This window comes from Eschrichtius robustus, chromosome 3 (genome assembly GCF_028021215.1).
Source record: "Eschrichtius robustus isolate mEscRob2 chromosome 3, mEscRob2.pri, whole genome shotgun sequence".
In the NCBI taxonomy this organism is placed as follows: domain Eukaryota; kingdom Metazoa; phylum Chordata; class Mammalia; order Artiodactyla; family Eschrichtiidae; genus Eschrichtius; species Eschrichtius robustus.
In genome coordinates this window covers 74450395-74466504 of record NC_090826.1, presented here as the reverse complement: position 1 = coordinate 74466504, position 16110 = coordinate 74450395, and the positions used below count along the sequence as shown (strand labels likewise).

General features: G+C 35.9%; 2 protein-coding genes across 8 annotated transcripts in view; one reads left to right on the top strand and one right to left on the bottom strand.

Annotated features, from left to right (window-relative positions):
- Positions 1-256: 256 nt before the first annotated feature.
- CTBS (chitobiase) lies at positions 257-16022 on the top strand. Its single transcript, XM_068540191.1, is given in 9 exon segments — positions 257-427; positions 3627-3765; positions 4263-4367; positions 4370-4433; positions 4435-4462; positions 10046-10217; positions 11916-12013; positions 12405-12551; positions 15760-16022. Coding segments are annotated over 9 exon segments (1116 nt in total). The 3' UTR covers positions 15952-16022.
- The window catches only part of SPATA1 (spermatogenesis associated 1), a 52607-nt gene continuing 45843 nt past the window's right edge, over positions 9347-16110 (bottom strand). For 6 of the 7 annotated variants that reach the window (XM_068540197.1, XM_068540195.1, XM_068540199.1 and 3 more), the window contains one exon: positions 9347-10202. The gene's annotated coding sequence lies outside the window, so the exon portion shown is untranslated. The remainder of the gene's footprint in view (positions 10203-16110) is intronic. The other variant, XM_068540193.1, reaches the window with a different exon arrangement.

Genomic DNA, 16110 nt, shown 5'->3' with positions numbered 1-16110 from the left:
CACATAGATGGTAGGCGATATACACTTGAGTCAACTGTCTGCCGGGCACCGAGGCCCTGGCTCCCTGGGCTCGACGTGCTAGGGGCACCGCGGCCTCGGTCGCTCTCTCCCGCAGCTCTAGATCCCCCGGACTTGGCGACCGCCCAGCTCCTCCCCTGCCCAGCCGGGGAGCTCGGCCCGGCCCCTCCCCTCCCCTCCATAAAGCAGGCGCCGCCCGGGAATGCGGGACAGCTCTGCTGATTGGTGAGCCGCTAGCATGGCCTGGCCGCAGCTGCGGAGCCGGCGCCTGGTTCCCTCGCTGCGCGGGGCCCCGGGGCTCGCTCCTCTGCTGCCGCTGCTCCTGGCGCTGCGCGTCGGGCTCGGGGCCGACCGCCCGTGCCAGGGCCCAGCGCTGTGCCGTCCCATCACCCATCGCCCCGACTTCGAGGTCAGTGGCCTCTCTCTCCCCTGACGCTCCGGGTCTGGTCCTCAAGGCCCTAAGAGGAGTTACAGTAGAATAACCGAGCCCGAGAATGAGGTGTTGGGGGCGCAAAACCAGCTTTGACCGCTCAAGGAGGGGCCTTTCTGTCCACGGATTTCCTTCAGCCTTAAAGATGAGGAAATTTTGGCTCAGAGCGGTTGGGTAACTCCTCCCAGGTCTCACAGTAAGTATTCCAACCCAGATCTGACTCCAAGTGCAAATTCCTTGCATTGCCCTGCTGTGCCTCTCCCCAGGCAGTCTGGCCAGACAAGCAAGGAGGCTGGTAAGGAGATACTCCCTAAGTAGCAAGACCCATTGGTTTCCAAGAGAATTGAGGATGAGTTTGAAAGAATCTCAGCACTCCCACAGTCCAGTGGAAGACTGAACGTTCTGCTTACTTTGCTTTTCTATACCTGCCACACAAAAAGGGGGATTAAAAATAGGTCTTTAAGTAAAAATTCCGTCTACCCACCTAAGAATGTATAAGGCCTTGGGCAGCTTTAAGCAAACACCCTTTCGGAGGTAATGTGAAGACCACTTGTCTGCCTAGAGTTTGATGACTGCACCAGGAAGTGTACACATCAGGCAGGTGGAAAAGTTCACTCCAAAAGAGCAATTCTTGTGTAAACATAGCGACAATTGCCAGTTCTTAATCTAGCAGATTACATTTGGCAGGGACATTTAAATGTCAGTTAAAAAAAGTAATATAAATTGCTTAGAAGAAGTAAAAACGGTGGCAGTGTTTACGGAGAACCTGCCTAGTGTGTAAGCCTAACATCTGAAAGACTTTCTGTAGCACCCAATACCTCTTAGTCGGTTAGGCGGCATCTGTGGGCATTTAGAAAACCAATAATGCAAAGAAGCCAAATTTTGTTCATTTGCATGTTGGTGGTTAATGGTCTTTTCTCTCTACTGACCTATATTTTTCAAAGACAAAGACTAGACTGCATTACTTTTTCCCTTATATATTCAATTGGTTCATCAAGCTATTTTTTTTTTTAAATTTTCATGTTAAATTTTTATTTTATAACCAATTCCATCAATTGCTTTTTTTTGCACACAGCAGGGCCAAGTCTTGTTTGTTTATTTATTTATTTATTTATTTATTTATTTATTTTTGGCTGTGTTGGGTCTTCGTTTCTGTGCCAGGGCTTCCTCCAGTTGCGGCAAGCGAGGGCCACTCTTCATCTTCATCGCGGTGCGCGGGCCTCTCACCATCGCGGCCTCTCTTGTTGCAGAGCACAGGCTCCAGACGCACAGGCTCAGTCATTGTGGCTCACGGGCCCAGTTGCTCCGCGGCACGTGGGATCCTCCCAGACCGGGGCTCGAACCCGTGTCCCCTGCATTGGCAGGCGGACTCCCAACCACTGCGCCACCAGGGAAGCCCCTCATCAAGCTATTTTTTAGGATTTCTATTATATCACAAACTCTCTGTATATTTTTAACATATTCAATCTTAGTTATCAGAATTGAAATAGGGGTAAGGTTTGTGACATAAATATGATTCTAAGAAGTCTAAAAACAATGGGCTGTTCAGTTTCACATTTTGTAATTTTTATTATTTCAGTGGGTAACTGCCTAGTAGAAAAATGGGTTATGCAGTTAATTCTGAAAAATAAACAAAAAACCAAAAAGGAGACAGAAAATTAGGAAAAGCCTGGTTTAATTTTTATAGCAAGCTCTCCCCACCCTCCCCCATCCATTCTCCTCACAGTGGCCCAGTGATCATAGATATCACTCTCCCTTTATCTCTCCCCCTCTCCCTGTGTGTCTGTCTGTCTCTCTCATTTTTTAATGCAAATCTTATGATCCTCTGCTTAAAATACTTTAATGCCTCCCATTCATCTCAGGAGAAAATAGAAACTCCTCAGTGGTCCACAAAGCCCTACTTGATCCTGCCACCACCTACCTCAGTAGTTTCATCAGTTTCATCTGTTTCCATGTACTTTCAGGATTTCTGTGCTCCAGCCTCACTGACCTTCTTTTGGCTCCAGAAATTCAGAATTCTCCTGAGGTATTGAGACCTTTGCCCTTTTTTGTTCCCTCTTCTGAGAATGCTTTTTTGTGCATTGGTACCCCTCCTCTGTCCTGTCTAGGTCAGTGCCCAGATTTCAGTCCTTCCCTGAAGAGTGTAGTCCTCAGGGAAGTTTTCCTGCCCTATCAGGGCCGCAGGTCCCCTTTATATGCTGTCATGGCGCCCTGCATTTCCATGTAGCCCTTAACACTATTGCATTAAATAACCAATGGACCTGGTCTGTGTCACTAATGCCTAACAATATACCCTGCCTATACCTTATTGGGATTCAATAAATATTTGCTAAATCAATGAATTAACACCTTATTTGGGATAAAGTAAAAATGATCAGTGCTTCTAATATTATCTGTGGAGAAAAAAATATGGGAGAAACATAACATCAACCACCTTAGTATTTAACTTGAGCACTAGTCTAAGAAGTAAGGCTCACCAGAAATCATTCATAGTAAATGCAGCATCTATGAGTCCATCTGCAGCGGCCAGAAACTTGAGTATTTTCAACCTCCTCCCTTTCTCTTACCTTACTCATTCAGTGGGTCAGAGTCCTGTTAATTTTGCCTTCTTAGGATCTTCCAGATTTATTCATTTATCTCATAGTCTCCGCTGCTCCACAACTTTAGTTGAGGTCACCATCATCTCTTGCCTGCATTCTTCCAAAGCTTTCCTATTAGATATTCTGCCTCCAGTTTTGCCTCTTTAAACCATTTCCCACTTCAGCTGAAGGGATTTTTCTAAAATGCATACCTAAAATATGTATATTCTCTTTTTAAAACCCTTTCTCTTGGGATAATTTCTCAAGAGGGCTTCAAGTCCTTTCATGATTTAACCCTGCCTACCACCCTCAGGTTCTTCACTGTTGTCTCCCTCCAAATTTTAGGCATCAGCCATATAAACCTCCATGCTCTGCCTCCAGGCCTTGACACTTGCCACTATTTCTCCCTAGCCTACCCTCTCCTACTTTCCAGGCCCCACTAATTTCCTCCGCCACCAATTAATTGGGACCCCTATGTCTTATTCACTGTTGTACTCTCAGTGCCTGGCATATGATCAATGTTTAATTGTTACTTTGGGTGGTCAGCATGATATTCTTCTTGGTTTAAGTGAGGGTGCTTATCCCTGTTGTTTTGGCAGGTCTTTGTGTTTGATGTTGGACATAAAACTTGGAAATATTATGACTGGTCACAGATTACAACTGTGATACTTTTCTCAAATTATGACTCAGAACTTATGTGCTATGCTCATTCAAAAGGAGCCAGAGTAGTGCTAAAAGGTGAGTTACAGTTTTTACCAGATGTGTCTAAGCCAATTGGTAAGTTATACGTGCATCATCTGCTATCTTGAATTTCCAAAAAATTCTCTTTTCATTTTTATATTTTTTAGCATCCTAAAATTAATCTTAGATACTGTTTAATTCATTTCTCGGGTAGACATATTTTAGAAGAATTAAGTAAACTACTGTATGGTTTTGAGGAAAATATGAGCCCTAATTAGCATTATGACCCTTAGCTAGCCATAGTCCATGATTTTTTCTTTTAATTTGAGAATATTACTAATTATTCATAATGGTTATTTAGAAGATTAATGACTAATGATTTTCTGTGATCTTGATATATTACTTCTTCATTTGGAAAACTTAAATTTGGGGCTTAGTATTCCAAAATTATGAGATGTTTTAAAGACATTCGGATCTCTTTGGAAGTTTGTGAAGTAAATTTTATTAAACTGTTAAAAGCATATATGTACAAAAGATGTATATTTCTTCCATAGGAGATGTATCCATAAGGGATATCATTAATGCTACTTTCAGAGCATCCTGGATAGCTCAACAAGTTAAGCTGGCCAAAACACAATATATGGATGGAATTAATCTAGACAAGAAGTTGCTCGTTCATCACCTGAATGTTATACGTTAACTGCTTTAGTCAAAGAAACTGCAGACTTTCCATCGTGAAATTGAGGGATCACAGGTAAAAATTCATTTGTTGTTTTTTGGAAACCCCTTACTTTTCCTATCAAAATGTATTCATGAAGGTATGACAAATAGAATCTCAGTTTTATTGAGTAGGAAGAGTTTCAGTACATCCTAAAAAATTTTCTGGAACTTTTGAGGTTCTTAACTAGAGAAGTTTTATAAAATTTTAAGGTGTCAAATCTGTTCTTTATTCACATCAGGATACAATACTGGAATTGCCCCACCTACTTGCCTTGCAGCAGAGTTAGAAATATTAGATAGGCAATGGGAATCAGGAAGGATTTAGCTGCCCAGGCTCTGCTTTCATCAGTGCAGGACAGAAACAGCTCTTGCCTAAGCGTAGAGGTAGTTCTGGGGAAGTGTCTCACTTGCTCCATAGACTCTGAATTACTTTGCAAAGCACCCAAGGCCCAGTAAGGCTCAAAGCCTAATAATTCCATAGAACTTGTCAGTGCTATGACAAAAGGCAGTATTCTTCCCTACTACCATAATGAGCATGATCAGAGAGAAGATCACAACATAAGGCATCTTGCCAGGCAATGTGTGAGTAACAGAAGGACAGTGTGGCCCCAGATCAGTGATTCTCAAACCTGGTCATACACCAAGATAACCAGGAATCTTAAAAAAATTAAACACACACACGTACACTGGATCCCACTCCCAGAGATTCTTATTCAGAGAAATACAAACCAAAACTACAATGAGGTGTCACCTCACACCAGTCAGAATGGCCATCATTAAAAAGTCTACAAATAATAAATGCTGGAGAGGGAGTGGAGAAAAAGGAACCCTCCTACACTGTTGATGGGAATGTAAATTGGTGCAGCCACTATGGAGAACAGTATGGAGATTCTTTAAAAAACTAAAAATAGAGTTGCCATATGATCCTGCAATCCCACTCCTGGGCATATATCCAGAGAAAACTATAATTCGAAAAGATATATTCACCTCAGTGTTCATAGCAGCACTATTTACAATAGCCAACACATGGAAGCAACCTAAATGTCTGCTGACAGGTGACTGGACAAAGAAGATGTGGTATATATACACAATGGAATATTACTCAGCCATAAAAAAGAATGAAATAGTGCCATTTGCAGCAACATGGATGGACATAGAGATTATCATATTAAATGAAGTAAGTCAGACAGAGACAAATATCATATGTTATCACTTATATGTGGAATCTAAAAAATGATACAAATAAACTTATTTACAAAACAGAAATAGGCTCACAGACAAAGAAAACAAACTTATGATTACCAAAGGGGATAGCGGTGGGGGGGAGGTAGGGGGGAGATAAATTAGTAGTTTGGGATTAACATATACACACTACTATATACAAAACAGATAAACAAAAAGGACCTACTGTATAGCACAGTATTCAATATCTTGTAATAACCTATAATGGAAAAGAATCTGAAAAAGAATAGGTATATATATATATGTACGACTGAATCACTTCGCTGTACACCTGAAACTAACACAACACTGTAAATTAACTATATGTCAATAAAAAAGTATATTACAGAAATTATAAAGGAACACATTAGGATGTTTCCTTCTTAAAAAAACTATACAATAATTTGTTAGTGGACACACATAAAAAATGATGTAAGTTTTGACAGCCAAAACATAAAATGTCGGGTGGTGGAGTATAAAAATGTAGAGCTTTTTTATGTGTTCTAAGTTGTTAACAGTTTAAAATAGACTGTTGTAACTGTAAGATGTTTTAAAAAATTATTTTATTGCAATATAATTGACATATATAGTATTATATTAGTTTCAGGTGTACAACATAATGATTTGATATTTGTATATATTGCAAAATGATCACCACAGTAAGTCTAGTTAACATCTATCACCATACATAGTTACAAAATTTTTTTAATGTAAGCCACATGATAACCACAAAGCAAAAACCTACATTAGATATACAAAAGAAAATCAGAAAGGAATCAAGCATGCCACTACCGGGAATCACAAATCACAAAGGAAGAGAGCAAGAAAAGAAGAAAGGAAAAAAGGAATTAGAAAATAGCCAGAAAACAATTAACAAAATGGCAATATTACGTAGAAACCTATCAGTAATTACTTTAAATGGAAATGGACTAAATTCTCGAATCAAAAGACACAGAGTGGCTGAATGGATTAAAAAAAACAACAAGATCCAACTATACGCTGCCTATAAGAGACTCACTTCAGCTTTAAGGACACACATAGACTAAAAATGAAAGGATTGAAAAACTAGTTCAAGGCAAATGGAAACCAAAAGTGAGCAGGGGTAGCTATATTTATATCAGACAAAACAGACTTTAAGCCAAAAATGGTAACAAGAGACAAAGTTCATTATATAATTATAAAAGGGTCAGTTCATCAAGAAGATATAACAATTGTAAATATTTATTGTGGGTGCTCCACATCAGAGCACCCAAATATATTAAATAAACACTAAGATATCTGAAGGGAGAAACGGACAGCAATATAATAATATTAGAGGACTTTAGTACTCCACTTTCAGCAATGGACAGATTATTCAGACAGATAATCAATAGGGAAACATCAATAAGGAAACTGCAGTTAGATACAGTTAGGCTGGTAAAAGGTATAAACTTTGTTGTAAGATGAATAAGGTCTGAGGATTTAGTGCATAACATGATGACTATAGTTGATTGTACTGTATTGTATAATTTGAAATTTGCTGAGAGTAGAATTTTAGTGTTATCACCAAAATAAATAAATAAATAATAAATAATAAATAAATAAAGGTGATGGCTATGTTAATTAACTTGATGGGAATACTTTTGCATATATATGCATATCATTATGTTGTACATTTAAAATATACTACAATTTTACTTGTCTATTATACCTCAGTAAAGCTGAGAAAAAACTGCTAGGCTAGACAGTGAGTTTTTTGAAGGCAGGGACCAGTTCCTTGATGTCTAACACAATGTTTAAAAATTACTTATTGAATATATGAATGATACCTGCCTTTCAAAATTTTAAATCTAGTTAAGTAGGATATATATAGTATAAACTAATGACTCTAAATCTATCTCAGAATCACCTGGGAGTGCTTGTTAAAAATATGCCCAGAAGTTGATTCTGGCATAGATTCTAGGAACTGTATTTTTACCAAGTGTTATAGGTGATTCTGGTGTAGTTGGTCAACATGAATTTGAGAATCACTGGAAAAATAATAAATGATGTAACGATCAACATCTCTGTGGCTTTATACAAGTAGGGAAGGTTTGTCAGTGTGGAATTCAGCTTTTCAAATGAGTACAATTTAGATCAAGAATAGCAAATACCTGGTATGCAGGCCACCATACTCCTCTCCTCACACATTTTGGTCTCAGACACTTTTCCTTCATTCTGTAGATTGCTGTTGTTAATAGGGTAGAATTAATATATGGGAACTTATTTGCTAGTCCTGATTAAGCTCTAGTGAAAGAGCAAGGGGGAAGAGACTGAGCAAAGACTTTGCAGTAGGAATGTCTATTTCCATGTTTGAGGGGCAAGTAGAGCAATTTGGGCTACTATGTCAAGTTCATGTTAGTTAAGTTAGTGGGAAGTACAGTTGCCAAGATGAACCAGATTGTGGAAGATCCAGGATGTGACACTGAAGAGTATGCATTTTATTCTGTATGTAATGCGTAATGTGTATAGAAAGTATTTGGGGAAGATTATTTATGGTAGTACGTAAAAAAGTCTAGAGGAGAAAGAAAGACCTGTAAGGACTAACCCAGTAATCCAATAACTTGGAATTTATGGTTTGAATTGGGATGATGGCATAACCCTAACACTCAGCAAGTGTTCAGTATTCACTGAATTAATTAATTAATGGAAAGGAATGGGCAGAACAACTGTGAGAGGCCACCCAAAGGAAAATGTGAGATTAGTTATGGGGTGTGAGGGAAGAACAGTCAGAAAATGGCCCAAAGGTTCTTAAACTGGTGACCAGAAAAAAATGACTAATATAGAGCCCCAGGAAGGAGAAATGAGTTTTTGGGAAAAGATGATAATTTAGGATTACAGAATTTGTGATCACAGAATTAAAGAGCTAGAAGTGCTCTTGAAGAATTCTTTCTACACCTTCATTGTTACATGTGGGAAAACAGATCAGATATTTAAAATGAAATAACCTAGTTATAAGAGAGCCAAGATAAGAACCAAAGTCTTTTGATTTCTTTTCTAATATACTAATGCTGCCTTCTCAAAAATATGAGATTAACCATGACAGGAAACCCAGGTGAAAATATTCTCACTGCTCAGGAGGACACCCAGGTGAAAATATTCTCACTGCTCAGGAGAGAGGTAAGGACTTACAAAATGGATTTCAAATTTACCTGCTTAGAGGTAATCACTTTCTCTATTACCTTATTATACTTCCATTTTCTAAGAGGGGACAGCGATAAAATGAAGTCCAATATGTAAAAATTTCACTTTATAACCTATTTTGCTGGAGAGCTTTGGGGAAAGCCTGTTCTTACAAAGCAGAGCTTCCTTTAGTGTTAATAATGAAAGAATTATAGAGAGAATTTTGAGAAAGTCCTAAAAAGTGTTATAGTAGAATAAATTAGCCAAAGTGTAAATATTTAACTAAAATACCTAAATTTTTTGTAATATTAATCAATACATTTATTGAGAGCCTAATTAAGAAGAAAACTTTTAATGAAGATTTAGAATGTTTGCAGACATACATTAATAAAATAAAGCTAATTAATATTCAGTTAAGGCAATAAATCTTTTTTTTTACATTAGGTCTCAGAACTTATTTATTTTATAACTGAAAGTTTGACCCTTTGACCAACATCTTAAGGCAATAAATCTTTTAAAGAGATTCATCCTTATTGAGGACTGGCTCACTATTCAAAATGAAAGATAATTTAACACTCAAGTTTTATTTGAATATTTACATAAAATAAGACCATTTAAGTGATTTGTTCAACATTTTGAGTTGATTAATTTATACTTGTAGCCATAAAACACCACTACTCTTTAACTATAATGTTGGACTAAACTTACCATGTAAAGTAATTGTAAATCAAGGGCTCAAACTGTCAACATAGTCCAGTAAGCTTGTGCCAAGAGATGACCTATTTAGCTTGCACGATATTTTTAAGAACTTTTGTATTTGAATTCTTTCAGTGTGCTTTTACTCTCTAGTTGCTTATAGGCCCTACCACACCCTACTGTGATTACACCAGTTTCCTTCAATCAGCCGAGTTGCTAGTCTGTCCTCTGAAGGCATGTGACTTTAAAACTCCTCTTCTACACAGTGCCTGCTCCTAGTCATTGTATATGTCCAAATATGCCTGGGTCCAAATATATGTCCATTACCTAAATATATGTCCAAAACATTGTCCAAAATATATGTCTGGGTCAGTCCGTGTAGGCAAAAAATATATTTCTTAGACTTGTTCTAGTTCCATACATGTCAAACCTTACGTCAGACACATAAGTGGTTCTTTTTGAGGGGGGGAGTAATATGAGGCAAGAGAATATATAATCAACAAAACATCTGCCATAATATGCATATTTGATCATGTTACATAAAATGGTTTTCCCACAGGTAACCTTTGATGTATCCTGGTCTCCAAACTGCATAGGTAGGAGGTGCTATAATTATACCGGAATTGCATATGCTTGTGACTTTCTCTTTGTGATGTCTTATGGTGAACGAAGTCTGGTCTGGTCACAATGTATTGCAGGAGCCAATTCTCCCTATACTAAGACATTAACTGGTAAGAATTCACAAAACAATCATTTATCAGCAATATTAATTCTATAACCTCAAACATTAAGATATATTTTAGTATTTCTAAGTCATTTGTATACCTTTTCCATTTGTAACGCTTTCTTGAAACATATTAAAACCTCTTAATTTGAGAGCTTTAAAGTTTACAAAAAGTTTTAAAGTTCTGAAGTTTTCAATTACCTCTAAAAAATCTTGGGAGGTAGGTGTATTATATCAACCCTCTATTATAGATAAGATGAAGGGTGTTGTTAAGTTCTCATGATTGCACAGCTATTAAGTATTATATGGTTGGAACTCAAGCAGGTGTTCTAACTTCAAGTCAACACTCTTGTCAGAAAGTTACACGAAGAAGATATTTGCTTACTTAGAATTTGATAGTTTTGTTGAAATAACCAATGTTAAATAATTTAATAGCAAAGGTAGCTATAATGTGAGTACCTATTATACATGACTGATAGGATTGGCTTTATCTTATTTGGCATTTACTATTAAGTACCCATGCTACATTAAAAATTATATTCCTATTAGAATTAAGAGTACTTCTGATCTGTCACTCATATGATGTGGCCTTTGCATTATCCTTTCCAAAGTTTGGATTGGTTTGTATCCCATCAACCAATTGAATTAAAGATTGCTTGCTATCTTTTGGACTTAAGTGAGATTTTCTGGGATAGTTGGCATAGATTTAAGTGTTGAGTAATAAATAAAAATTATTTTCTTTTTCATATAGAGGTAAAATCATAGAACCTGGCCTCATTTTATCATGTCCTAATTGTCTGGATAGAATAGTCCGATCATAAGCATATACTATTTAAAATTTGAAAAATAATTTGTGTTATAATACAAAATAATTATTTAACCCAATGTTTGCCAACTGTGTTTATGAAAGAGATGATAATTATGTATATCAATAAAAGGTTCATTATCAAATATGTTTGGGAAATAATGATACATACTCCACCCCTCTCTTGGATATTTAACAGTACACAATAACTTTAAAGCCTCTGAAAAACAGCAAATTTACTCAACATTCTAGCTAATCTTGGAACATATCTTGGTGGGAAAACATAATTTGCAGCATGGGCAAGGAAGGGATTGATGATAGTACCAGGAATTTGTTCATTTTTCTCTTTGTTTCCTATAACTACAGATTATCTGCTACAGAGTAAGATGGGGTCATTCCTTATCCCAAGCTGTAATCCATGCTTATAGGATATTGAGAAAATGTGGAACACTTGTGTGTTCTGTAAGTTACTGTGAGACCACACCTGCCAGAAAGTTTAAGACTTATAGAACTTTTTTAAAGCTTTAGAATCTAGAATATCAAATCCATGCCTTAGCAGTTAATAGACACAATTAGCATGCTTTCCTAAAATGTGTCATTGTTACTAAAATATGTCATTGTTCCCAAAATTAAATTTTGTGAATATTTTGCTTCAATTTGATCTAAATTGTTTTGAATGTTCTCTGTTATTCAAAAAGAAATTGTTTAGAAAGTGATACCAAATTTATAATTCTTAAGAGATGACTTTTATAATATATTCGAGTAACACCATATTAGTATTTTACATAAATGTACCTGTTGTTACAAACTTGGATTCTGAGTGGTTGCATAGCTTGTATGAACACATTAGTAGACATATGAAGAGAAAAAAATATGCTTTTTCTGTCCCTATTTGATTAGGATATGATGACTACATCAAGATAGGCATTAACCCTAAGAAACTTGTAATGGGTATTCCCTGGTATGGTTATGATTATACCTGCCAAAATCTATCAGCGGTAAGAACAGATCATTTCTTACGCAATTTTTTTCTCTTTCTATTATATTTTTTAGAGTCTGTTTTGTTTCCTCTATATAAACTTCATTTTATTTAGAATTTATAAATTTCTCTCTCTATAGAATATATATACTTTATTGAGAATTTATTTAATATAGTTTGAGACTAAAAAGTAGACAGTTTATTTTAAATAATTAAATCCCACACAAGTTTCTGAATATTACATTTCTATTTAATAATGAAATTCAACTTTTATTCCATATAGTCAGGTTATCTATTTATAGTATATATTTTATGTCTAATAAATAATTTTATTATATTTTTGGATTTGCTTAATTGCTTAAGATTTGCTTAATTGATAATCTATAACATGAACATTTTTGCATTTCTAGAATCATGTTTGTACCACTGCAAAATACCCTTGTAAAGATGCTGTATACCGTCAGGTGGCCTATCAAATGATCATGAAGCAAGTAAATAGTTCTACTTCTGGAAGACTGTGGGATAAAAATCAGCAGTCTCCTTATTATCACTGTGAAGTAAGACTTTTCACAAGTTATCCATCTTTAGTTTTCATAATTGCATATTTTCATAATTACATATTTGAAAGTAAGATTTTGTATCAGTTTTCTTATAGGGTACAACATACAGACTTGCTGTTTACATCAGTAGACTTGTCTTTGAATCTGTGTAATCAGGAACTTTACTTCCCTTGTGAGCAATTCAAGTTATACTAATAGTGGAACTGCTCTGCATGGGCCACTTGTCATTTTAGATGATATAATAAAAACATGTGTATCACAAACAGGATTTCCTTAAGAGTTGACAATTATAAATGATGTCTGTGGCTTTTGAAAGAGCTTTGGGCCAAAACAGGTTACTTGCTCTGAAAACCTCTATTTCAAAGTAGCCTCAAAATTCTGATGAGGCTCTTATATAGGGAGGAATGAGGCTGAGAACAGAGGTGTCATCAGGGACTTCACAATGGAAAATGGTACCATTTCAAATTTATTCCACAATTCAAACTATGTGATATTCAACAAAATTAAAAATTAGAGACAGAAAAATATTACAAACAGAGTAAATGACTAGCAGTTCTGTCAGGTAGTGTTTGATAAATAGGAATTGCCATACCAAAGGGACAAAGAAAAGTTATCTTTTCCATAGTTTACCTTTAGCATAATAAAAACTTTTTCACACCTCAAAAATCTAAGTACAAACCATCTTTAATGTACCTTGAATTATGTTACTACAAAAGGAACCCTAAAATGATATGATGAACGTTAATTCCAGTAAGAATTTATATTTCTTTCTAATGGTCTGGTACCCATCTACAAAAGAATGACTGCAAATATACATATTTAATAAATAATAATTGATATACATGTACATGCCTGTATATCAACTATGTAGAAAGCTTTAGTGTAGAGCTTTTTAAACTTTAGAATCTAAAGTATAAACATTAAACTAGGGTATACTGTGATCTTGTCTTTACCAAACAGTATTTATAGAACTCTGTTCTGGGAACTGTTAATAACACATAGACACACACACACCCACACACACTAGTGGTTACCAGTGGGAAGAGTGGGGGCGATGGGCAAGATAGGGGTGGGGTAGTGGGAGGTACAAACTGTTGGGTATAAGATAGGCTCAAGGATGTATTGTACAACACAGGGAATATAGCCAGTATTTTGTAATAACTGTAAATGGAAAGTAACCTTTAAAATTGTATAATTTTTTTTTCATTTTAAAGAATATACTAAAAAAACACAAACACACACACACACACAAATACACACGCATGTGCCATGGCCAAATATATTTGGAAAACACCACAAACTGTAAGTCTCTCTTGGAGATTTATAATGTATAACATTATATTCAAGGATTTAAGATGTACTACAGTACATAAAGCCATTTAATTGTTTAACATAGAACCCTGTTTCCTAGCACTCTTAGAAACATGCAAGGGAACAGTGTTTCATGGATATCAGTTTGGTAAAGGGTTTGTTTAACCAATTATACATAGTTTGGAAATATGTAATTTAGAATAAATAGTTTACCCTATGATGTACTGTTTTTTGTAATTCCTGACTTATTTTTTCCTTAATGCATAAGAAGACACATTCTTTAAGATTTTAGAACTCAGGAAACATCTTGATGAGCCTTGAAAATCATTCATTTAATGGCACTTCAGACAACCATCTATAACCAATTTGTCTTCTTCATTCATTGTAAGATTCCACAGCAACCCAAATCAAGTTTCTGTTTTAACGGAAGAGAATCATTCTGCTTTCTTATGCTGTCTCAGCAATAGCAGCTTCATCTTGCACTCAATATTCTTGGAGGCATACATTCCTTAACCAGGCATCTGTCAAACTTACATATACTCAGTTTTTTATCCTTTGATCCTTCACTATTTGAGGCATTTGAAATTTCTTAACATATCAAAAAAGCTCAAAGTACTAGCTAGAATGATGGCAAAATTCAAAGGTGCATGTCTTTGGGTTTGTCCCTGACTCTACAAAAATAAATCTTTCTAGTTGCCTTTTAATATTGAATCACAATTGGAACTAGAGCATGTATAGCTTTTTCTAGTTCTAAAGATTTTAAAGAATGGAATATAAGATACAGTATGAGATATGCTTGTATGTAATGAATCTACTGTACTTAAATATGCCATAGCTTATTCATTTACCAATTGACTATTGTCCTTTAAAGCAGTCATCTTAGGAGATGATTCTAATTCTCGTGGTGCTACCATAAATAGAAATATTACTGGTATTCATTGAGAATTGTCTTTAAAGAGTTCCCCAGACGTACATAAAAATCAGTAAATTATTTTAAATCACAGATCATTCTATTTTTACTTCCTATCTTTTTCTCTTCCTTTACCCTTTTGCCTAATTCTGCTCCTTTCCTCTTTCTTTTATCCTTTATCCATAGCTTATATACCTTCTAAAAGAGACTGTGTTTAGTACTAGATAGAGGCAAGTGATGCTGGGGAGAAGGACTTTACAGGGTGGAAGGTGAGCATAAGACTAGTTTCTAGTTTGTGGTTCTTAGGTGTGTGCCTAAGTCACCCATGGGGTCCAGACCCAACAGGCTCTTAGACTCAATTCTGTAAGACCTAGAAAAGGAGATGTTTTCTTTGTCCACTGCCATTCATCATAAACAAAATCACCTGTTGAGCTCCTAACTAGGCACATCTCCAGGAACTGTAAGGAAATCCAAAAAAGTATATAAGCTGGTTTTAGAGGACAAAAGCAGTGATTCTCCTTAACCTTGGCTACATATCAGAATTACCTAATGGAACATTAAAACATAACATAAGGAAACAAATAAATATATGTTATAGCACTAGCCCTGGAAGATTTTGATTCAATAGGTTTCATGTGGTGTGGGTCCCAGGAATCTGTTTTTAAAAGCCCTCACAAGTGATTCAGATGTGTACAGTACATCTTGGTTGATAATCATCAGATCAGAGCAAGGAAAGAATCTTAGGGCATGAGAAGGACTTTAAATAGGATATACTGGGAGGCTCATTTGTGTGATCTCTATTGTTGTAAAAGTGCCACAAGCAATGATATCTAGAAAGTATTACATATAGAACCATGGAAAGTATGTATGCCCTAAAATTTTTATTATTTCATTGTATCCTTCTTGAATCATTGGATTTAAGAGACACCTTTCCCTCTTATTGCACTGAATACTTTAAAGTTACATTTTAATTTATTTGTATAGGATCAGGCTGGACATTTTCATCAAGTGTGGTATGATGACCCTCAGAGCATTTCTCTAAAGGCAGCATATGTACAAAACCGTGGCTTACTTGGCATTGGCATGTGGCATGCAAACTGTCTTGACTACTCTGGAGATGCTATAGCCAAACAGCAAACTGAAGAAGTGTGGAAAGCCTTAAAACCAAAGCTGTGACAGAGATGAACATCTTTTGTTAAACTATTAAGGTTTAGAAAAATGATCTGTTTAAACAGATCTAGTTTCTTGAAGAGATTAAAAAATATATACCTTTTTTCACATTGCTATATATTTTAGTTATTAGTGTACTCAAAAACAGATAAAGAATAAAGAAAT